Here is a 23728-nt window from a genome sequence, read left to right as displayed (position 1 = left end):
TGAATATGTTTTAACTAAATAAATGAAGAAGACATTTTACTCTCACAAGTTCTGTCTTGGAAGTTTACCTTGGATGTTAGATGCTTCCCTCTTCCAGCCATTGGACAATGTCAGCCTATAAAGGGCTGGCTTAAACCCAGTTGTCAATTTATTCATAAGAAACAGAGGAATTGTACAACAAAGTGTTACAAGACATGATGGTTTACTGTCCTTATCTTATGAGGAACATAATTATTTACTAGAGCTGAAAGGTTCTCCAGAAAATAACCCTCCTCCTTCCTTAGTGTTAACTGTGACTATACATTTCTCTATTCTGCCACTTCTCCCTTGGCATCTGAGATATATAGTACTCCATTTCTTCATGCCTCCTGTAAAGGCACGAGGAGCATTATGGAAAGGGAGAACTACAACTCTCCTGCGGAATGGACACCTCACCGTCATCATTGCCTCTGGTCCATCTCACACCAATGCAAAGGCAGGGGAGCTGTGGCTCATACTTGCCGCAATACAAGAAATTCACGAAATGGAGCACCAATCTCAGACACAGAAGAAGTGAGAGCAGAGCAGAGACCGCTGGTATAGATATAGTCACATTTAATAAGGATTGCTTTAATTCTAATTTATTAAATGTATCTCAATATTAAAATGTTCCCTACTATAAGCTTTCCTGTAGAAACTTCTTAGTAATAATTGAGATGGGTAAATGAATCTGAATATATATCACTTACATTTACAGTTAGGTCCAGAAATATTTGGACAGTGACACAAGTTTTGTTATTTTAGCTGTTTACAAAAACATGTTCAGAAATACAATTATATATATAATATGGGCTGAAAGTGCACACTCCCAGCTGCAATATGAGAGTTTTCACATCCAAATCGGAGAAAGGGTTTAGGAATCATAGCTCTGTAATGCATAGCCTCCTCTTTTTCAAGGGACCAAAAGTAATTGGACAAGGGACTCTAAGGGCTGCAATTAACTCTGAAGGCGTCTCCCTCGTTAACCTGTAATCAATGAAGTAGTTAAAAGGTCTGGTGTTGATTACAGGTGTGTGGTTTTGCATTTGGAAGCTGTTGCTGTGACCAGACAACATGCGGTCTAAGGAACTCTCAATTGAGGTGAAGCAGAACATCCTGAGGCTGAAAAAAAAGAAAACATCCATCAGAGAGATAGCAGACATGCTTGGAGTAACAAAATCAACAGTCGGGTACATTCTGAGAAAAAAGGAATTGACTGGTGAGCTTGGGAACTCTAAAAGGCCTGGGCGTCCACGGATGACAACAGTGGTGGATGATCGCCGCATACTTTCTTTGGTGAAGAAGAACCCGTTCACAACATCAACTGAAGTCCAGAACACTCTCAGTGAAGTAGGTGTATCTGTCTCTAAGTCAACAGTAAAGAGAAGACTCCATGAAAGTAAATACAAAGGGTTCACATCTAGATGCAAACCATTCATCAATTCCAAAAATAGACAGGCCAGAGTTACATTTGCTGAAAAACACCTCATGAAGCCAGCTCAGTTCTGGAAAAGTATTCTATGGACAGATGAGACAAAGATCAACCTGTACCAGAATGATGGGAAGAAATAAGTTTGGAGAAGAAAGGGAACGGCACACGATCCAAGGCACACCACATCCTCTGTAAAACATGGTGGAGGCAACGTGATGGCATGGGCATGCATGGCTTTCAATGGCACTGGGTCACTTGTGTTTATTGATGACATAACAGCAGACAAGAGTAGCCGGATGAATTCTAAAGTGTACCGGGATATACTTTCAGCCCAGATTCAGCCAAATGCCGCAAAGTTGATCGGACGGCGCTTCATAGTACAGATGGACAATGACCTCAAGCATACAGCCAAAGCTACCCAGGAGTTCATGGGTGCAAAAAAGTGGAACATTTTGCAATGGCCAAGTCAATCATCAGATCTTAACCCAATTGAACATGCATTTCACTTGCTCAAATCCAGACTTAAGACGGAAGGACCCACAAAAACAAGCAAGACCTGAAGGCTGCGGCTGTAAAGGCCTGGCAAAGCATTAAGAAGGAGGAAACCCAGCGTTTGGTGATGTCCATGGGTTCCAGACTTAAGGCAGTGATTGCCTCCAAAGGATTTGCAACAAAATATTGAAAATAAAAATATTTTGTTTGGGTTTGGTTTATTTGTCCAATTACTTTTGACCTCCTAAAATGTGGAGTGTTTGTAAAGAAATGTGTACAATTCCTACAATTTCTATCAGATAATTTTGTTCAAACCTTCAAATTAAACGTTACAATCGGCACTTGAATTCTGTTGTAGAGGTTTCATTTCAAATCCAATGTGGTGGCATGCAGAGCCCAACTCGCGAAAATTGTGTCACTGTCCAAATATTTCTGGACCTAACTGTATATGTATAAATACATGTGTGGTCAATATAAAGGACTGGCACATGACATTTCTTCTGAAGACAGTACTAAGGACCAGGGGGCATACACTGCGAATGGAAGAAAAGCGATTCCGACAGCTAAATAGGAAGGGTTCTTTATAGTTAGAGCAGTCAGACTGTGGAATGCCCTACCACAAGAGGTAGTAATGGCAGATACTATAACAGCTTTCAAAAAAGGGCTGGATGATTTCTCAGTACATACAACATTGTTGGTTATAAGTGACTTAGGGACAAAATGTAGAATTGGTGAAGGAAGGTTGAACTAGATGGACCTAGGTATTTTTTCAACCTATGTAAATACAGTATGTAACATAACTTCACCATTCACTTGTATGGGTTTCTGAAAATGGGACCTGCATCTTCCAGACATTAAATGCATATCTGATACAAGAAACAAATACTTGTCTATACTATATAGTGTACATGTTATTACATTACTAGAAAGTTACTATTCATTTTTCTACACCAAGGTTATATCTAACACTCATCTAAATAATCATTGTTTAAATGGTTCTGTAGGTTTGTGTTTGGTGAAGAAAGCCAGACCTATACTACCATGGAAGGATTAGTGGGGAATTTTACAAAGAAACAGAGAACTTCTGTGCATTTCAATAAAGCTAGTAACATGTTCTTGATGATTTGTCACAAATACTCTATGTATCAGGACTATTATATAAAAGAAATGGACCGACACAAATATTTAGAGTATAATGACCCAGGCAGGGGTTTATGTATACCTAAGCAAGGTAAAGTGTCTCTGGTATACATCTAGCATGTCTTCACAGTTGTATACAAGTACTTCAGATTTTGCCCGATGAGAGCCTTTGAATAATTCTAGAACTTTCAGCCGGATTCAATTTCAGGTAGTGTATTTTGTAAAATGGCAGAGAAGACCCTGGTGGACCTATCTAGGCTGCACAAGATCAATCTTCCTACAGAGCGTTCATCCATTAAGTCGCCATGGCTCAAGATCGAGCTGAAGGTCTTTAAATACGTTAAATAATAAATTAACATACTGGGATATTGCACACAATGCAGTTTCCTAATATGTTATCCCAAACTGCATAGAACAGATCTTTATAGTGATAGAGAGTGACATAGTGTGGGGTGGGCAGGGAATAGGGGCAGTTACCCTGGGCACAGAAATCCATGGAGGCAGTGACATAGTGTGGGGTGGGCAGGGAATAGGGGCAGTAATCCTGGGCACAGAAATCCATGGAGGCAGTGACATAGTGTGGGGTGGGCAGGGAATAGGGGCAGTAACCCTGGGCACAGAAATCCATGGAGGCAGTGACATAGTGTGGGGTGGGCAGGGAATAGGGGCAGTAACCCTGGGCACAGAAATCCATGGAGGCAGTGACATAGTGTGGGGTGGGCAGGGAATAGGGGCAGTAACCCTGGGCACAGAAATCCATGGAGGCAGTGACATAGTGTGGGGTGGGCAGGGAATAGGGGCAGTAACCCTGGGCACAGAAATCCATGGAGGCAGTGACATAGTGTGGGGTGGGCAGGGAATAGGGGCAGTTACCCTGGGCACAGAAATCCATGGGGGCAGTGACATAGTGTGGGGTGGGCAGGGAATAGGGGCAGTTACCCTGGGCACAGAAATCCATGGGGGCAGTGACATAGTGTGGAGTGGGCAGGAAAAAGGGGCAGTTACCCTGGGCACAGAAATCCATGGAGGCAGTGACATAGTGTGGGGTGGGCAGGAAAAAGGGGCAGTTACCCTGGGCGCAGAATTCCATGGGGGCAGTGACATAGTGTGGGGTGGGCAGGAAAAAGGGGCAGTTACCCTGGGCGCAGAATTCCATGGGGGCAGTGACATAGTGTGGGGTGGGCAGGGAACAGGGGCAGTTACCCATGGCGCAGAATAATAATACTAATAATAGTCATAATAATACCTCCAGTTAGAAATGTAAAGTTCTCCTGATATAGCCATGTCTCTTACCTCATGTACAAGGCACAGCAGCTTAGGTATCTATGGTTACAACCATAGGCAACTAACTGTCACTATATGAGTTGTCATAACCATGGATACCTAAGCTGCAATGCCCTGCACATGAGGTAAGAGACATGGCTATATCAGGAGAACTATACTAAATTTTTAATGGGTGGTATTTGTTATTTTTATTATTATTACATGTACTAAATATTGGGATAGGATCTTGGAGATGGGAATAACCTTTTAAAGTCTTTATATAACTTTTGCAACTCTAGGGTTAGGACTAGAGTCAATAAATTAATGACACAATAAAAAAAACCATACCAATGTTTAACTATTAGTTTTAAATCCGTAAGTTGAATTGCATCAACAAGGAGAAAATAATTAGGGAAAAGCATACGGTAATTATGTCAGTCACATCAAGAGGTGGAGGGGAGGAGAGAAGATCCAGCACCGACGTAATAAAAAGATTCTTTATTCAAAATTCATAAAAAAGGTCATTCCAACCAAGTGCAGAATATATTTGTGCTTGACGCATTTCGGAGAAAGTAGACTCCTTATTCTTAAGCAACATGTTCCTTATGATAAGGAGTCTACTTTCTCCGAAACGCGTCTAGTGTAAATATATTCTGCACTTGGTTGGAATGACCTTTTTTATGAATTCTGAATAAAGAATCTTTTTATTACGTCGGTGCTGGATCTTCTCTCCTCCCCTCCTCCTCTTGATGTGACTGATTATTCAGCTGTGGAAGCCAAACCACTTGTTCCGTGCACCGGACCAGAAGTTGGAGATACTTGCTTTGGAGTGGTGAGCTGAACTAAATTCCTTATTTTCATAATTATGTCAGTGTTTTGGCAATCTACTGTCCTCAGATAGATGTGATACAAGAAAGACTGCTGGACTTGTGGAAGGCTAAACAAAAAACTGGAAAAAAGCAACCAGAAAAAGGCCCTTTTAGGAAAACAGACTGAATAACGTTGTCTGGACCCTCCTCCGCTGTTACAGCTCCATGTGCTACATTTAACAAATTTCATGTCATTTTGTCACCCTCTAACCATGTCGGCCTTTCTGGCAATAAAGGATGTATAAGTTGTGACCGTTCTTTTTCTTCATTACAGGGACCTCCTGGCCCCCCTGGGCCTATGGGCATGCCTGGACCGAAGGTATATTCCTATATTTAGTATTATCTGTGATAGGAATGTACCTAGATTTCCATTATATCCATTCCTATGGAGTCTTTCTCTGGTATCTCTCCTGGTGTTTGCTGCCCTCTAGAGTTCATTCTTGCCTAATACAATGAAACAAAAATACACTTTGGCCATGTTCACAGGCAGCGTTTTTGCTGTTTTTTTTTGCTTTGCTTTTTATGCAAATTAAAAGCTTCTCTTTACAGTACCAGCAAAAGCTATGAGATGTCAAAAATCTCAATCACACCATTATTTTTTGTCCTCATTAAATTTGAGAAACTCAGTGTTTTTTTAATCTGTAGCATATCAGTTCTTGTAGTGTTTTTAAAGCATTTTTTTGCATCTATAAAAAGCAATGAAAAAGAGATAGAATGCTGAAAAAAATGCAATGGCATTTTTGCATAATTTTTCATGAATAAAATTAACTTTATTCAACATGTACACATTCAATCTGCATCCAGAAAAATGCAAAAAAAAAAAAACCTCAGTGAAAACATTGTAAAATGGGTTTTTTGAATGCAATTTTACTGCCAAGAGTGCAGGAAAAACAGTGCATGTGAACATAGCCTAAGATATCCAAATTATGGCGGTATGTAAAACATGTATTCTTTTACTAGGGTTTGTTAGGATTTAAGTAGGAGTAAATTGCAGGTAAAAATAGTGCTTGGACCTTGAGATATATTTTACCTTAAAATGAAGCCCTTCCAAAGATTTTGGGTGCTATGGCTGCACGACGATAGGAAAGTCATTGGCTGGTTACATGCTGCTTAACCATACAGGTTAATCCATGGACAGGACACAGGAGGGCAAACAGGATGGACAGACAGAATGCACGAAAAAAAAAATGACAGACCGTGTTTTCGTATGTAGCACACACATGTCCGTGTGTTCTGCACAGAACAATGTCAGTTTTTCTCCGGCACCACTGATGGCACACGGACCGCACAGTGATGTGATCCATGTGACAGCAGTGTGACATGTACCGGAGAAAACACGTGTCTTTAAAATAATTTTCTATACTCACTTGTCTCCAGTGCTGCTGTCTTCGGCGCCGCTGTCACTTGCTTCCAGGACCGCTCATTATGCTCATGAATATTCACTACACCATGGACCTGGAACCGGCAGCGCCGGAGACAGCAGCGTCGGGGACAGCAGCTCCAGGGACAGATGAGTAAAAAGTTTCTATTCTCCGTATACTATCATGGATAGCCCATGGTGAACACTAGTGTGCCAAACTCACGGCACACGGATGGGCCATACACACCTGAAGACGGCCGTGCAAAACACAAACATTTTTCACGGACAGATGAAGGGACCTCAGACAGCGCCTCTCTTGTCTATGGGTTGTCTTTGATGCTGAGGCCTTTTCAATTATAGTACGCTGCATTATCAGATACAGCCCATATGTGACGGTGCTGCTTTTTACGTAACAGCAGCCATGTTTTTTTTATGCATTTTTTGAACCACTGGAATTCGTGATAAGTAACAAAGCCCCATTAGAAAACTGAGCTGCAATCGTCTTTCATACAGCTCTATCATTGAACCTTCCTTGATCACTTTCTATTCTGAAACAAGTGATCCACGTATCTGTGAGTCCATCCCACGGCCAGAACGGAGGTTTATCTACTGGATGTAAAATGCAGTACATGCAGGCAGAGATCAGAACTGTGAAGAAGGAATACAGAATGTATTTTCAAAAATGATTTAACCTTTTATTTCCTGTGACCAAAATCTCCCTTGTTTCTTCTGATACAAAGTGTGGTGTTGTCTTGTATTTTGTGCATGGCGTCCATGTGTTTATGGCCTTCAGAGCTCTATACTGCATTACTAGGCTCTGCTTGTTCAGCTGCTTTTGTGGCATGTCTCATAGTTTATGAAGACATGATTTTTTACAGTGCAGCTTTCTCATTAAAAGAGTGAGTGCTAAATAAATTCTCATATAAATTGATATTATATTTGCCTTGCACTAATATACTGTCTTGACTCCATTTTACATTTTTTTTACATATAATCATTATCTCCCATGCACTCCACAATATATAACATATAGTAACAGGGGTTTTCCATATTAAAAAAAAAGTACAAGCTCATTGCAGGAATAGTAAATGGTTATAACATGCACCATAGTCACTATTAGAAGTGGGATGTTTCTCACTGGCTATAATCATATTGTAGTCGATTTGGGACTGCTGTGTGGTAAAATTATACAGCTGCAATCAAAACTATTCTCCACCCATTGCAAATAAAGTCCATTAAAACATTTCCAAACTTTCTGTAATCAAACAATTGTAGAAGAACAATTTAAACTGCTGAGCACAATTAATAAAACAAGATGCCCATTTAGTGACTATTGCATTCTCAGAATTATTCCAAATATTCATAACACATTTCTTTAGTACTTAGTGATGAGCGAGCACTACCGTGGTTAGCTGCTCTGTACTTGTAACGAGCAATTAGATGCTGGGATGGACGTGATTCGAGTACAGAGTATACTGAAAGTCAATAGGGGACTCAAGCATTTTTCCAGATTTCCCGGAAAAATGCTTCCTCTTTCTGCCATGTCCAGGTAGTGTAACTAATGTACCTTAAACTATGAACTTTGCTTCCACCTATATCGCTAGTAATATACAATTCCTTTTCTAGCTTTTCATATACTTTTCCTTGTTTCTGCATGATCTATTATCTTCACGCTTTGGACCACTGTCTAAACATCACCATATTTCTAACAATCAAATGGCACAGTCACTTTACCCCTAGCCAGTCCTGGTATTTGATGTGCTTTATCTTCAAGGGAATCTGTCACCAGATTTGGCGACTATAACCTGAGGCCACCACCAGTGAGATCTTATATACAGCATTCCAGAATACTGTATATAAGAGCTCAGGCCGCTCTGTAGAATGTAAAAAAAACACTTTTATAATACTCATCTAGGGGGCGGTCCATTACAATGGGTGTCACTGCTCTCCTTTCTGCGGTGATCGCTGTCCTCCTTTTACCCAGCCCAGTATGTATGACGCATTCTACGTCCTCCACACAGGCCAGGATTGTGGTCCTGCACAGGTGCACTTTGATCTGCCCTACTCAGGGCAGATCAAAGTACTGTAATGCGTAGGCACGAGTATAGGTTAAAAACTGCCCATGCATGCGCATTACAATACTTTGATCTGCCCTGAGCAAAGCAGATCAAAATGCGACTGCACACGCAAAGGACTGCAATGCCGACATCTGTGGATGACATAGGACATGTCATCCATACTGGACTAGGTAGAAGGAGAATGGCGATCGCAGCGGAGCAGAGGCGCCGGACTGGAGAGCATCTAACTGGACCGCCCCCTGGGTGAGTGTAATAAAGGGGATTTTTACATTATGCAGATCGGCCTTGGGCTCTTATATACAGTATTCTGGAATGCTGTATATAAGGGATCACTGGTGGTGGCCGCAGTTTATAGTCGCCGAATCTGGTGACAGGTTCCCTTTAAGCACACGTGATCCAACTACTGAAGCCCTTGAGTATTTCATCAAGTGCAATTGGGACAACACCTGATCTAAACATGTGTGCTCTTATGAGACTACAGTAATCAGTAATAGTAGCATTATTTGTTGAATTTGGAGGCACCACTTGTTATATTAGTTGTGTTGAGCTATTCACATTCTTCTTGTTTGATTATTTTTTTTATCAAACAGCAGAAATTTTCTAAACTTTGCTAATGAACTGAATTTGTAATGGGGTTGAATACTTTTGATTGCAACTTTAGATATTCTTTGGTTTCTCTTGCAACTTTCTCCATATGGTGCAGTGGTTGTGCACTGGCTCAGTCTCCAGTTTGCAGCTGAAACTTTTCGGAAATCTTCCCATAAAATGTTAAAGGTGCCTTGTCGAATCAGAAAGCTCATGGTAATCTACATTGTCTCTACAGGGAGAGGGAGGCCCTGTTGGACCTCCAGGAGTTGATGGGGAGCAGGTAAAAGTTTTTCTAATTTCTTAATCACAAACTGTCAATATCATCATATGTTGGGGTTAAAGAAGAATCTGAAATAGGTCTCCTCCACTGCAGGCAGAACCCACTAAAGTAGTTGTATAATTGTGAGCAAATATTACTTCAGATCCCACCCTCTTCTACCATAAATATAGTTTTGAGGCAAGGAAACAACACATGACAAATTACTAGGAAACTCTCACTTCCAGCCCTGTGAGCTGCATAGTATGTAGTAAAAGGCCTATAAAACTTATACAGTCCTTAAAGGGGTTGTCCATTACTCAGGCATCCAACTTCTCATTTGCTATATTCCCCTATGTCAAATAAAAAATGACCTGTACTCACATCTGTTGCTGATGCTGTTCCATTGGAGTCAGCTCTGGGTCTCCTGGATGTAGAAGAGCTACAAATTGCTATAGTGCATAATGGCTCACTATGGTAGAAAGGTGCTCCTTAAAGAGGACAAACCATCAGGATTTTCCTATATAAACTAAATCCAGTTCTATACTGGCGCTATCATGCTGATTCTAAATATACCTTTAGTTGTGAGATTGGATGTATAGTTTCTGAAATACAGGCAAGTAAAGTTTGTGAAATGCACGGTTATTTGATTGATAGCAGCTACAGAATATCTAATAGGTTTTGCTAGTTATTCCCGCCCCTATCTGCCTTCCTGTCCTTCTTCCCCCTGTTTCTGTTATTACAGGGGTGGGAATACGAGAGTAAAGACAGGGGGGAGGAAGGACAGGAAGGCAGACAGGTGTGGATATAACTAGCAAACCCAACCCACCTATTACATATCCTGTTGCACCTATCATCAAATAACAGTGTATATCCCAAAATTTGCTTGCCTGTATTTCAGAAACTATACATCCAATCTTACAACTAACGGTATGTATAGAATCAGCCTGATAGTGCCAGTATAGAACTGGCTTTAGTTTATATACGAAAATCCTGGTGGTTGGTCCTCTTTAAGGAGCACCTTTCTACCATAGTGAGCCATTATGTACTATAGCAATTTGTAGCTCTTCTATGGAATCAGACCAAACAGATTAACCTTCATGTTCAATTTACATCAATAAGTCTTGGACACCCATTACACGGTCAGCTGATCATACATTATCCTCAAGACCACTTTTAGTAGCCACTAACCACTGTAGCCAACAACAGAAACACTCACAAGACCTTCCATGTTAGAAATGCTGTGACCCAGTTGACTAGCTATAACAATTTAGCACTTTTTAGGTCCGTTTTCACTAATTTCAACAAGTCAACTTTAGTAACTGATCGAATGTAAAAAAGGATGACTAGAGTAGATTCGTATTGATTCTGTTTTTACATCCTATTATACTTTTTTCTTTAACACTAGAAGTCCCAGAGAGGGGTCATTTAACATTTCTACCTTTGGAACCCAGAGACGGGTCGAATGACCTGAAGGATTTTAGCTAACATTCTATAATCACCGTCTTTTGTTCTGTAATTAAGGCCATTACTGTCGCACCACAGGAGGTTGTTGTTTTCCATTGAGTTTAGCCATTTAGTTTATAGTTAGTTCTATTCAGTTTATTGTATTTGTCATTTGACCATCTTTCGGGACTTCAGGGGGGAACTCGAAATTTTTGAGACTTCTAGTGTTAAAAGGAATATGTCGCCAGGTTTTTGCCACCTGTTCTTGAGAGCAGCATAATGTAAGAGTGAAGAGATTGATTTAAGTAAAGTGTTGCTTTCTGTAGTTTTGATAAAATCACTGTTTTGTCAGCAGGAGATTATCACCAAAGGACTGGTTGATCTGCCGCAATATTCCTGAGCTCTGTATATCTTCATCGCCACCACTGATTGGCAGCATTTTGCTTTTGCACAGTGTACATAGAAAGCTACTAATCGGTGATGTGGGCATGGTTTTGCAGAGCTCAGGATTCATAGAACTGTAGATCTGCAGCAGATAAAACAGTGATTTTATCAAAACTGCAGTAATCAAACCAGTAAGTGATACATTACTGGAATTGGGGTCTTTGCCCCTAATCATTGCAGCTTTCAGATGCGGTAACAAAAACGTGGTGATAGATTCCCTTTATTACGTTTTTCATCAGCTCATTTTTGTTTTTCTCAAAGCCTAAGACTACTATTTAATTTGGTCCTATTTATGAAGCTGGTTGTGCAGCAATTGCTAGGAAACAATATTAGATAATGGAGTTATCGTCACTACAAGCCGCAATTGTATAGAAACATCGCCGTGTTTCAGGCCTAATCACCAGTCATGTTATATCTCCTACATTAATTGCAATTATGTGTACGATACACAAGTGACACAAATTGTAGGTTTTCAATACCAGGATCCATGAAAATTGCATTAGTCACCTCAGGTCACTAAAAATGCTTTAATAGCTTTTTTCATGGTTGATAATACTAACACGCATCCTATGTAGCTAAAACTATATCTTTCATGAACCGGTTCATATATAAGTGCATATCACATAAAACAGGATTATTAACTTGTCAAATATGATGCTTTATAGAAATAGATGTTGAAAGCTTTGATTTCCATAGTTACTAAAAAAAAGTGAATTAGCAGAACACAAAACTGGGATAAAAAATAAACAATATACAAAAGAAAAACAAGAGAAAATGGAAAACAACATCATTAAAGGGAACCTGTCACCAGATTTTGGTCTTTTAAACTAAAACTAACACCTTAAGCAGCGGCTGTGCTGCATTCTATAAAGGTGCACTTTTCCCCCGACCCCCTGTAGCCCTCAAAAGTATATTTATAAAATCTCCCGCCGTGTATGGAAATTGTCCCATCCGAAGGGTGTCCCAATCTGCGCCTCCTGTTCCTCATTTTGCCCTCCTCCTGTGCTGATTGACATGGATGATACCTTGGACGCCATCAACGTAGGTGGGCAAAATCTCGCGTCTGCGCAGAGAACTCGCCATTTCGCGTAGGTGCTATGTTTCAGCTTTGCCTGCAACAAGGCAGAACAAAGTGCTCCTGTGAGAGCCCTTGAATCTGGAGATTTTGCCTGCCTGTGTGGATGGCGTCTGAGGTGTCATCCACGTCAATCAGCACAGGAGGAGGGCGAAAGGAAGGACAGGAGGTGCAGATTAGGACGCCCATCGGATCAGACCGGACAATTTACATACATGGTGGGAGATTATATAAAGGTATTTTTGGGGCCTACAGCGGGGATTAGGGGGTAATGTACACCTTTATGGAATGCAGTACAGGTGCTGCTTAAGGTGGTAGTTTTAGTTTAGAAGGCCAAAATCTGGTGACAGGTTCCCTTTAACTTTAAAACTATTTTTTGTATTGTAGAGCTGGAAATACAAAAGAGCACAATAGGGTCTTAAGTGTGTAGAGCCGATGATAAAGAAGTACATATGCACTCACTTGGACTGGTTATGAGGGCACAATTCCTGTATAGGCTTCAATGAGAACAACGGCTGTGGGTCCACAATTTGAGGCATGCTGCCAGCAGTGCAAGAAGGCTCAAACAACGTAGTGCTGAAGAAATGCAGTTTATTGGAGTCTGTGTTTCGAAACCCACCAGTTTCTTCATCAGGACAAACTACAATGTACTCAGAGGTATAGATCCGATTAAATAGATGTCATGTGTCGGATTTCATCAGGTAGGCTGCTGTACTGTGCTCCATTTCCCTCTCCACTGAGCCACAGACAGGTTTAGTCACTGTCCTGGTTCTGAACACTTTGTTTCTGTGGACACAGCGTGTTCATTGTCCTTCTGCCAACAAGTGTTTTCTATTATGAAACTTGGTCTGCCTGATCACTCGGCAGGTGTAACATTTAAAGCTTCCCCAGGCTCCCATTTTCCGCTGGTAATATTTCTCAAGTAAACTCTGCTTGGAACTACAGCCTGGTTTTCTTTGTTTCTCCTGACAGATTATAACTTTCGATTTACCTTATTTTACTCTGCACATTTCCCAGGATTCTGTAAGTGGTATGAGGAACCCTCGTTGGCCACTTCAGAAGCAAAGGTCTCCAGTGGTCATCTGAGTCATCCAGTTAGGACTGTTTCAGTCTGTGCAGAGGTCTCTAGGGACTGCACAGCTGGGACCTCTGGTCTGTACAAGAACCAGGCAGATCAGTTGTAGTTGTAGTAGTTTTCAGTAAGACCTTATTTTTCGTTATTTTCTTTTGTGCACATTACAATAGATAACACATTCAATAAAGTGTGCCAGAAAAGCACCTACAGGAGACAACTGACTCTTTGTCTATTTGAATAAAGGTTGATGAAAAAGTTTTTTCAACAACAGGGAATTTGTGTTGAGTTGAACATGCATTTTGTTTTGTGTTATTGAAATAGAGACACAAGGAGTCACTTGACTCTTTGTGTGCTTTTCTTTTCCACTTTTTTGAATGTGTTATCTCTATAATCGTATCTGTATCTCTCAGTACATTGTGGTTTTTCCTGAAAAAAAAAACTGGTGAGTTTCGAAATAGACTCCAATAAACCGCATGTCTTCCGGATCACATCTTCTGAGCCTTCTTGCCGTGACCTTCCATTCTAAAAGGTAGCATAAACAAGGATGTCATAATGGCCATCACCTGTAAGATAGATAGCCTCTAGTAATGTCTTTGGCCTAGAGACTAGACATCTAGTAATAGCTGTAATAACTTCATAAAAAACAAATAAAAAGATACATTTCAACCTTGACGGAAATTTAGATTGGCACTGTGTGAAACACTAGCTGTGTAATGGTGAGCAAAATGAGAGCAATTACAGTCTGTGATCATGACACAGAAAATCTGATCATAAATTGCACACCTTCCTAAACCCTTCATACACTCACACTTTTCTAAAACCTGCATACACTGCACACCTTCCTAAACCCTGCATACACTGCACACCTTCCTAAACCCTGCATACACTCACACTTTTCTAAAACCTGCATACACTGCACACCTTCCTAAACCCTGCATACACTGCACACCTTCCTAAACCCTGCATACACTCACACTTTTCTAAAACCTGCATACACTGCACACCTTCCTAAACCCTGCATACACTCACACTTTTCTAAAACCTGCATACACTGCACACCTTCCTAAACCCTGCATACACTGCACACCTTCCTAAACCCTGCATACACTGCACACCTTCCTAAACCCTGCATACATTGCACACCTTCCTAAACCCTGCATACACTGCACACTTTTCTAAACCCTGCATATACTGCACACCATTCTAAACCCTGCATATGTGACGCCCTCGACTATTCAGGTTGTCACAGGGTTCTGCACAATCTTTCTCTCCCCGTGCAGGGCTCAACCCCCCATGGTTCTGGGTCCCCATCTTGCGGTACTGCCTCCACCAGCATCCACAAATCCTAGTTACACCTCGCACCACTCCTGTCAGGCACAGCAGTGGGCTGCTTAAGCTGGAATAGGGCCGCCAACCTAGGGGTCAGGCAGGAGGTGGGAGGTGACAAGTCAGTGGAGTGGTAGTCCTCGAGCAATGAGGAGCTCGAGAAAGCTGGGAGTTGTAGCTCCCAGGGGAAAAGCAGACTAGGTCGCAGACGGTGGTCTGGACCAGGAGGAGTCGGAGATCCGGTCGTGGGAGATTGGGACTAGTTGCTTGGCTAATCTTGGAGGATAGCCAGCAGCTGCAGTTTAATAGCCTGGCTGGGACTGAAGGCACGTCAAGGTACATGGACCCTAGGTCGGGGAGAAGCTTCAAGCAACCCGGCAATTAACCTGCGGAGGACAGGGCCTATATGAACTGTTCCCACGAAGCTCAGAGATCGGGTGCACTAGTGCAACGAGGGGGATAGGGCTTTCCAAGCAAAGCAGCCCACTGAAATCCCAAGCGTGAGCTCCTGAGAGCAAGCTCCTCTGCTACTCCTAGCAGGGAGCGGGGCCCGGAAAGCTCCAAGCTGACAGGCCATCTGAACACTCTAAAATACAGTGCCAGGAGGCAGGCCACGGACCACCAGGCAGTACTGCAGGGGATGGGACCCGGACAAGCTCCCCAAGAGGGCAGCGGCACCCAGAGACTTGGTTTACTATGTTGTCAGTGTCTGCTTTCTTGCTGAGTGAGTACCTGATTAACCCCTGCTCCCAACCAGCCCTGCGCTTCCCCTGCACTGTCGCCAACCATCCAGAGTCCCGGTGCCTTTCCCTACACGTGGTGGGTAACGTCATCTGGCTGCCCCATTCCATCACCCCGGGTACTCCCAGCGGCAGCGGCGGTACTCCCCATTACCGCACACCACGGGTGGTGTCACAAACTATATCTCCCTGTAAATAGCCCCTTCTTCATTCGGGTGTGATCCTTTAGCCCCCGGGTCCGGAGACCCTCGAGCCACGAGTAGCGACGTCCGGATCCGAGCGGTTCGACCGCTGCTGGGGTGTTACACATACACTGCACACCGTTCTAAACCCTGCATACACTGCTCACTTTTCTAAACCCTGCATACACTGCACACCTTCCTAAACCCTGCATACACTGCACACCTTCCTAAACCCTGCATACACTGCACACTCTTCTAAACCCTGCATACACTGCATACTTTTCTAAACCATGCATACACTGCACACCTTTCTAAACCCTGCATACACTGCACACTTTTCTAAACCCTGCATATACTGCACGCCTTTCTAATCCTTTTATGTGCGCACCTTTCTAAACTCATTGGTGATAGAAGAAATGTTGGAACCAGAAGTTCTGGAAGACGCACACGTTATCCAGCCACTAAAGTTGGAGTGGCTGGGACCTGCAGTGCTGTCCAGTTTGCCATTATAGTTGTGTGTGCTGTCCAGCTGAAGTTATCAACTCCTTGCTTCAGCCAATTGAAAAGTACCACACCATAGTAATGCTCCCAGCTTACTGCTAGAAGCTGCCAAATACATCTTGTGCTTTCCTGGTTAGGTCTGGGTTTGGATCCCCTATTTAGTCTTGGTGTTTTTCTGTTTTGATATCAGCTTGTTTATTGATGCTTTTCCTGCCTGACGATTTTGCACCTTGCTGCCATCTTGGTTTTGACCCATCTCCCTTACTATCTCTCTAACCAGCTGGCACTACCAAATAGCAGCTGACTGTTTGGCCCTTGCCCCGAGTACCTTGTGTAAGTCTACATACCTATATAGGGGTTAAAAGGTGAAGGTCAGTGCAACCCCAAGGCTCTGGGAAATGGAGTAGCTTGCGTAAAGCCCGTTTGTGGTAGCCATTTTAGAGCTGGCAGGTGACCTCTGACAGAGCCCCATTACACATACACAGCACACCTTTTTAAATCCAGCATAAACTGCACCCCTTTTCAGTTTCCTAGTATTTTAATATTTTCATTATTCTCATCTCTATATCTCTAGACTTGGCAACCTCAAAAATCATAGATAAACATTGATGTTCTTAAACTACAGCTTCCCGTATTTCTGAGTATTTGTAAGCGCTGTCCCAAACTTACACCCCACTCTCTTGGTAAAGTCATTTTCAGACTTGTTGGTTTGATCAATGTTTATTGGTCTCGACGCAATAATATAAAACTGAGAATGTATTCATTATACCGAGGTTACACTATCTCAGGAATTCTGCCTTTGCTCTTGTTTCTTTCCTCTCGTTGGTTTGCCTGATCCTCAACTCCATCTTTTTTTTTCAAACTTGATTTCCAACCTTTGGTCTTTTTGTTCTTCAATTCTTAGCTAAATTATATTTTAAAGAGCTTTGTGCAGTTAAAGAAATTGTGATCAACATAGTATAGGCTCATACGTCAATGTCTGAGAAGCCTAAATTATAGTGCTTGTGCTACGTTCTGCTATTAATCTTACTAAATTTGCTCTGCTTTTAAGCAGTGGTTTGTGCAGTTTGTTCCTGTGATTAGAACCTAAACTAGAAAATATGTTCCGCATCATTAGCATACTATTTATACCATTCTCTGATCTAGAATAATACCTTTATTTGAGTGTAAACAAATTTGACAGCTTTTGAGATAACAGAAATAATTGCTACTGACACTTTTCAACCTTGTGCTGGGAATCATGATGGTTTTTCTCATCTTTAGTTTTCATGTACATAACGGTTACCATATAGAATGTGTTAATTGATATTTATAGAAGCCTTATTAAAGATGTTTTGTGCCAAACAGGGGCCTAAAGGGTCTAAAGGAGATCGTGGTGAAACTGGCATCGCAGGAGAAAAAGGAGGAATTGGTCTACCTGGGCTGCCTGTAAGTGCCACTAGTAGAGATGGGCGAACCCACAGATGTTACCCTGAACTTGACCCCGAACGCTGATCCCCATATGAGTCTAAGGGACCTGAAGTTAGGTGTTATGAAATAATGTTAGAAAGGGCTAGGGGCCTGCAAAAGGACACAAAATGGGGATTAGAGCAGGGCAGTTATACTTACCGAGTTTCCGCATGGCTGTCTCACTGCTTCCAGGTCTACTTATAAAAGGATATGAATATTTACTTTTTCACCCACCCTTTGATTGGTTGCCGCACTGCTTCCCCGCCCACCCTCTTTGCTGCCGTCTGTGATTGGTTGCCCTCACAGTAGCTGTCTGAGTCCCCAAAGTGGTGTGTAAAACTAAATAAATAATTAGAAAAAATGGCATAGGGTCCCCCATATTTTGATACCCAGCGCAGGTAAAGCAGACAGCTGGAGGCTGCAACCCCCATCTGTGTGCATTATCTTGGTTGTGTATCCAAATATGAGGGACCGCATGCAATTTTTCCTTTAATTATTTACATAATTAAAGAAATATTCAGTTGGGAGCTGTAATTTCAGGCTGGGAAGGTCCATGGTTATTGGTTCCTCCCCAGCCTTAAAATAGCAGCCCGCAGCTGCTCCACTATTGGCACATCCATTAGATATGCCAATGCTGGTGCTTATCCAGCGTATCCAATTTGGCCTTGAGTGTTGATAATTGGGGTAATATAAGGAGTTAATGACAGTTGTGATTTGTCAAAAAATCACAGCTGTCATCAAGCCCAAGGTTAGCCATCAAGCCCCCATTGCTAATCGTGTAAGTAAAAAGAAATAAACACAAAAGAGAGAAAAATCCTTTATTTAAAGAAATACCCTCTTTCTCCAATATAGTAGCTCCCAAAACACCTCTGCAGATCCGATGTAACCCATATCATGACGTCACACGATGATCCTGGATCTGTAACATTCTGAGCTTGCAGTTCACGGTCACATTAGAAAACATGACTGATCACTGCTGCATAAAGGACACCCACTTATTAACCCCCAAACACACTTCCTGGTCAGACATAATCCATACAAGGTCCCATGGTGATCCCGACTCTGCTACATTTGAGGACGCAGTGCGCAGTCACTTTAGAAACCATGAGTGGTGAGGTCAGTGAGTTCACCTAAGATCACAGCTGGCAGTTCCTACATTACTTCAGCTGTGACCTCAGATGAACTCAGTGAAATCACCTCAGGAGAACTCTATGAACTCACCTGAGATGAACTCATTGCTGAATTACCCATTTAGGCAATGTGCACATGTTGAGTATTTAGTTGCAGAAAATATGCATCTCCTGTCAGAACAATGCACCAAAAGTTGCGATGCAGTAGTTTTGGGGGTTAATATATTGGAGAAAGAGGATTTTTTTTTAATTAAGGATTTTTCTCTATGTTTTGTGTTTATTTCTTTTTACTTACACAATTAGTAATGGGAGAGTTTCACTACCCATTACCGACTACCCATTACTAACCTCAGGCTTTATGACAGCCTGAGAATAACTTGCATGGTTATCAAAATTGGGGAGGACCCCACGCCATTTTTTTTAAAAAAAATATTTATTTAAATTTAAAAAAATAGCTGCATGTGGTCCCTAATATTCTGATACACAGCCAAGATAACGCACACAGGTGGGGGCTGCTTTATCTCCACTAGGTATCAAAATATGGGGGAGCCTACGCCATTTTTTCCAATTAATTATTTATTTTTACTTTCCACTCTGGGGATCAAGATTAAATTAAAAGCAGCTTTTTGCAGTACCAGCAAAAGCTAGCAGACTTCAGGAATCTCATGCACACAATAAAAAAAAAACACAGCCAAAAAATGCAGCTACTATATCTGCTACTCTCTTTATCATTCTTATAAAAGTAATATTTCTTTAAACAATATTTACTACTAGGGTGCAAATGGAATGAAAGGAGAAAAGGGAGATCATGGTGCAGCGGGACCTCATGGAGCTTCTGTGAGTACATCTTAAGCTTTAGCTTATGAATACATATGTTTGAGTATGGGTGCTGAATGCGAAATTATGACATATACCTCCCTATACCAAAATGTGGAATACAAAATCTGTGGGCTCGGAATCAAAAAGCATACTTTTAAGGCTGTTCTTTTCTTTTATAGTGGCCTACAGCAGATTATCCTTCCAGTTAAAAAGCCCATATACACAACTGCTTGGTGGATGTCATTTGTAGGGTTCACAATACTCTATGGAGAGGTTCAGCATATGTGTCAAGAATTTCTGGTGATAAATGTTGTGTGAATAGACTGGGTCCGATACTGATCAGCGGTCACTTCAGTGCCTGCTTACATAGGCAGACCTAAGTAAACAATGCGCACTGAGCGACCTATATTAGATGGCTCAGTGCCCATAGGCTGCCATTGTTCTTGCAGTGCGAGTCCTGTCTACACGGGGCGATGCCACACTGAAATGATCTTTCACGCTGCCCAAAAGATTATTTTACCCAACGATCGAGCATTTCGCTTGTTCATCTGGAGATTGGCAGCCTATTTAAACAGCAAGATAATCATTAAATGATAATTTTTACCAACCCTTGTTCATGATTATCGTGCAATGTAAATGCCCCTTTAGTGATTGTGATCAGATACAGCGTCCATTAATATTAAAAGCTATCAGTTTAAAGTTAGATAATCCGGACTGCGGACAAGAGACAACTCCTTGAATGATTTTATAGTACAGATATATGAACACGTGGTTTTCTCAAACTAATACACCACACATGATAGAATAGGTACCATACTTTTCTACGTTCAAGGAAATTCTGGCATTCCTGTTATCACCGATCTATCACTGCTGCTCAGATATACCACAGCGCATACTCTATCAGTTCTGCTTTCTACCTTATGTCCTTCCTTCTTACTTGTACACCGTTAAGCTTGGACGCTGAGGAGTTAAACCATCATTTTGATTATGCAGATACGTTCCTTCACGCTTTGTAAAACAACCTTGGTGATTGCAGCAGCAATTATAATCATCCACACTGAACCATTTCTAATGATTTTACTGCTGCCAAGATTCTGTAGACTGGAATATCTCTAATCTTACAGCCTCTGAATTTGCAATCTTTTCACAGATCATAGGTCCTCCTGGTCCACCGGGTCCCCATGGACCTCCAGGCCCAATGGTAAGCTGATAATAATTACTTCATATATTACTTTTACTATATAATGAAATGCATCATTTGTGCTGATTATATTGTGAAACAACAAATAACACATAACACTGGGGAAAGTCATTATTAATTACGGTAATCTTTTTCCTACGCCCCTAAAAGAAAGAATGTATCCCTAGTGTGATAGTTTTTCTGTAATGACTGATCAGAGATGGTCCTCATACAAATTAGAGAAGGTCCCCATACAAATCAGTGAAGGACCACATACAAATCAGACAAGAGCCCTCATACAAATCAGAGAAAGTCCCCATACAAATCAGTGAAGGACCCCATACAAATCAGACAAGGTCCCTCATACAAATCAAACAAGGGCCCCCATACATATCAGACAGGGGCCCCCATACAAATCAGACAAGGCCCCCATACAAACCAAAGAAGGCCCCCATACAAATCAGAGGAAGCCCCCATACAAATCAGAGGAGGCCCCCATACAAATCAGATGGTCTGCTGATCCCGGAAAAAATAGCAAGTTCACCTAAGCTAATCTGTATTGGGGCCTTAATAGAAGGACTGAAGGAAAGTGGAAGAACAAGTAAAGTATCTAAAATAGTCTACACATAACACTCCTGTCTAGAAAGAACTTAGGAGCAGAAGATGGTGCTTTGATATCTCACTGATCTAAACAATTTAGATTTCTAATCCTCTTCTAGAAAGGCACATTGACGTCTTTATAAATTTTAAGCTAAAATAAAATTATGCATTTTAAGCCTTATAAATCCCCCAAAATATACGTCACATAAATCATATAAATGCAGGTACATTACAGCTGAAACTGATACTCAACTTATCATGATAACTCATGTTGTTAAAGATAACCTGGCCACTTTAACAATTCTTTTAAAAGTTTTGATCTCTTTGAAACCAACAATGTTATTAACATATACTGTAGAATTTAAGAGTTAAATGGCTGTTCCGATTTTGGTTTTCCATTTTTAAAAAAAAACAAACTCTGCATCACTCACCCTCCCCGGGTCCATCATTGAGCCTCTGCCACGGTTCCTGGTGTCTATTATTGTCTTCAGTGCTGATGTCACATCAACAGTGCTATAGACAATAACTGAGCTCAGCTACTCTGAGCAGTTTGTGTTGTCAACTCGGGCAGAGCTGTTGAACTCACTTATTGGCTGCAGCGCTGTCGGAGTGACATTAGCGCTGCAGACAATAACATTGATTAGGAGTAGAAGCAGAGACTCATTGCAGGACCCTGGGAGGATGAATAAAGCTCGATTTGTCCTTTTAAAATAATCTGTAGTTGGGGTAAAAGGGTTTTCCATAACTGGATAACCCCATTAAAATGATTTTGGGCAAAATCTGCGTTCTACTTGTGCAAATAAGGCTGAATTTAGGAAGCACAGGAGCTAATCTATCAGCTAGGGTTAAGGTTTTAAAAAGGAAAAAACTTTTGACATGTTCCCTTTGAGATAACTTATTGGGGGTTATATAAAATATGCTATGTTATGTTTACTTTTTTTAGGGTCCACATGGACTTTCAGGTCCAAAGGTAAGTGCAAGTGGCCTAGTGCCATTATTAAGGCATGCATGTAGCACGGATTTGTATATGTTGTGTATATAACTATACACAGTGCATGTTATATGTTCTGTGAATATGATGTTTGTTTTGTGTTATATGTATGAAAGCCTTGAAGCTCAGATAATGGCTTTTATGGTTGAAATATCACTAATTCTAGTGATAAAGAAGTTTTTTTTGTAGATTTGAGTACTATATGACTGATGCTTAAGACGCTTAAGTCAACAGAGAAAAGTCATTGTAACTCTGATTTTTGGCATGACCAGCATTAAAGAGGAATAACCACCAGGATTTTCATATATAAACTAAAGCCAGTGCTATACTGGCACTAGGATGCAAATTCTAAACATATCTTTAGTTGTGAGATCAGATGTATAGTTTCTGAAATACAGGCAAGTAAAGTTTGTGAAATTCAGTGTTACTTGATGATTGGTGCAACAGAATATCTAATAGGTTGGTCGGGTTTTGCTAGTTATTTCCGCCCCTGTCTGCCTTCCTGTCCTTATTCCCTTCTGTCCTTCCTCCCTCCTTCGTCCCCCTGTAATAACAGGGTCTGGGGGAGGAAGGACAGGCAGCAGACAGGGGCGGAAATAACTATCATAACCCGACCCACCTATTAGATATTCTGTTGCACCTCTCATCAAGTAACAATGCATGTCACAAACTTTACTTGCCTATGTTTCAGAAAGTATACATCTGATCTCACAACTACAGGTATGTATAGAATTAATATGATAGCGCCAGTATAGCACTGGCTTTAGTTTACATAGTAAAATCCTGGTGGGTGGTCCTCTTTAATATAGATGGGGGTCTGCCAACTCATTTAATTTCATGTTCATTTATTACTACTGAGCTTGAAAGTTTTCTGTAAACAGGCTGTAAATTCCAATATCTTTTTTGTATTAACTGGCCTAAGCACACAAAACTACTTTATTTTTTAGTTATGCCAGTATAATTATTGTGAAAACCAATAATATTAATATTATTTAAAACTACAATACATTGTATATAAAAATAATGCCATAATGAAAAATATCATTTCATGGCATGAAAGGAAGCTTCTATTCCCCAATACAAATTCCTTATAGAACCATTTATAGTACTGGTGTCTATCAGGCAGCTGACCACTGAGCCTTCTCGGGCACCATAGCTTTCCATAGCTACAAAATATGCTAAAATGTAGAAATAATTACAATATTTCCATACTAGACCATATTACCACATAATCCTTCAATATGTTGAACTAGAGATACAACTATTTCTGTAGC

General features: G+C 41.2%; 1 protein-coding gene across 1 annotated transcript in view; it reads left to right on the top strand.

Moving 5' to 3' along the window:
- Positions 1–23728, top strand: part of LOC142311129 (uncharacterized) — a 237355-nt gene that overhangs the window by 157281 nt on the left and 56346 nt on the right. The window contains exons 21-26 of the mRNA XM_075349272.1: positions 5489–5533; positions 9476–9520; positions 17633–17713; positions 19639–19701; positions 20834–20884; positions 22407–22433. Coding sequence (XP_075205387.1) covers positions 5489–5533; positions 9476–9520; positions 17633–17713; positions 19639–19701; positions 20834–20884; positions 22407–22433 — 312 coding nt within the window. The remainder of the gene's footprint in view (positions 1–5488; positions 5534–9475; positions 9521–17632; positions 17714–19638; positions 19702–20833; positions 20885–22406; positions 22434–23728) is intronic.

The sequence above is a fragment of the Anomaloglossus baeobatrachus genome, chromosome 1, assembly GCF_048569485.1.
Source record: "Anomaloglossus baeobatrachus isolate aAnoBae1 chromosome 1, aAnoBae1.hap1, whole genome shotgun sequence".
In the NCBI taxonomy this organism is placed as follows: Eukaryota; Metazoa; Chordata; class Amphibia; order Anura; family Aromobatidae; genus Anomaloglossus; species Anomaloglossus baeobatrachus.
The sequence above is the reverse complement of the archived record's forward strand: the minus strand, read 5'-3'. Positions and strand labels throughout refer to the sequence as shown.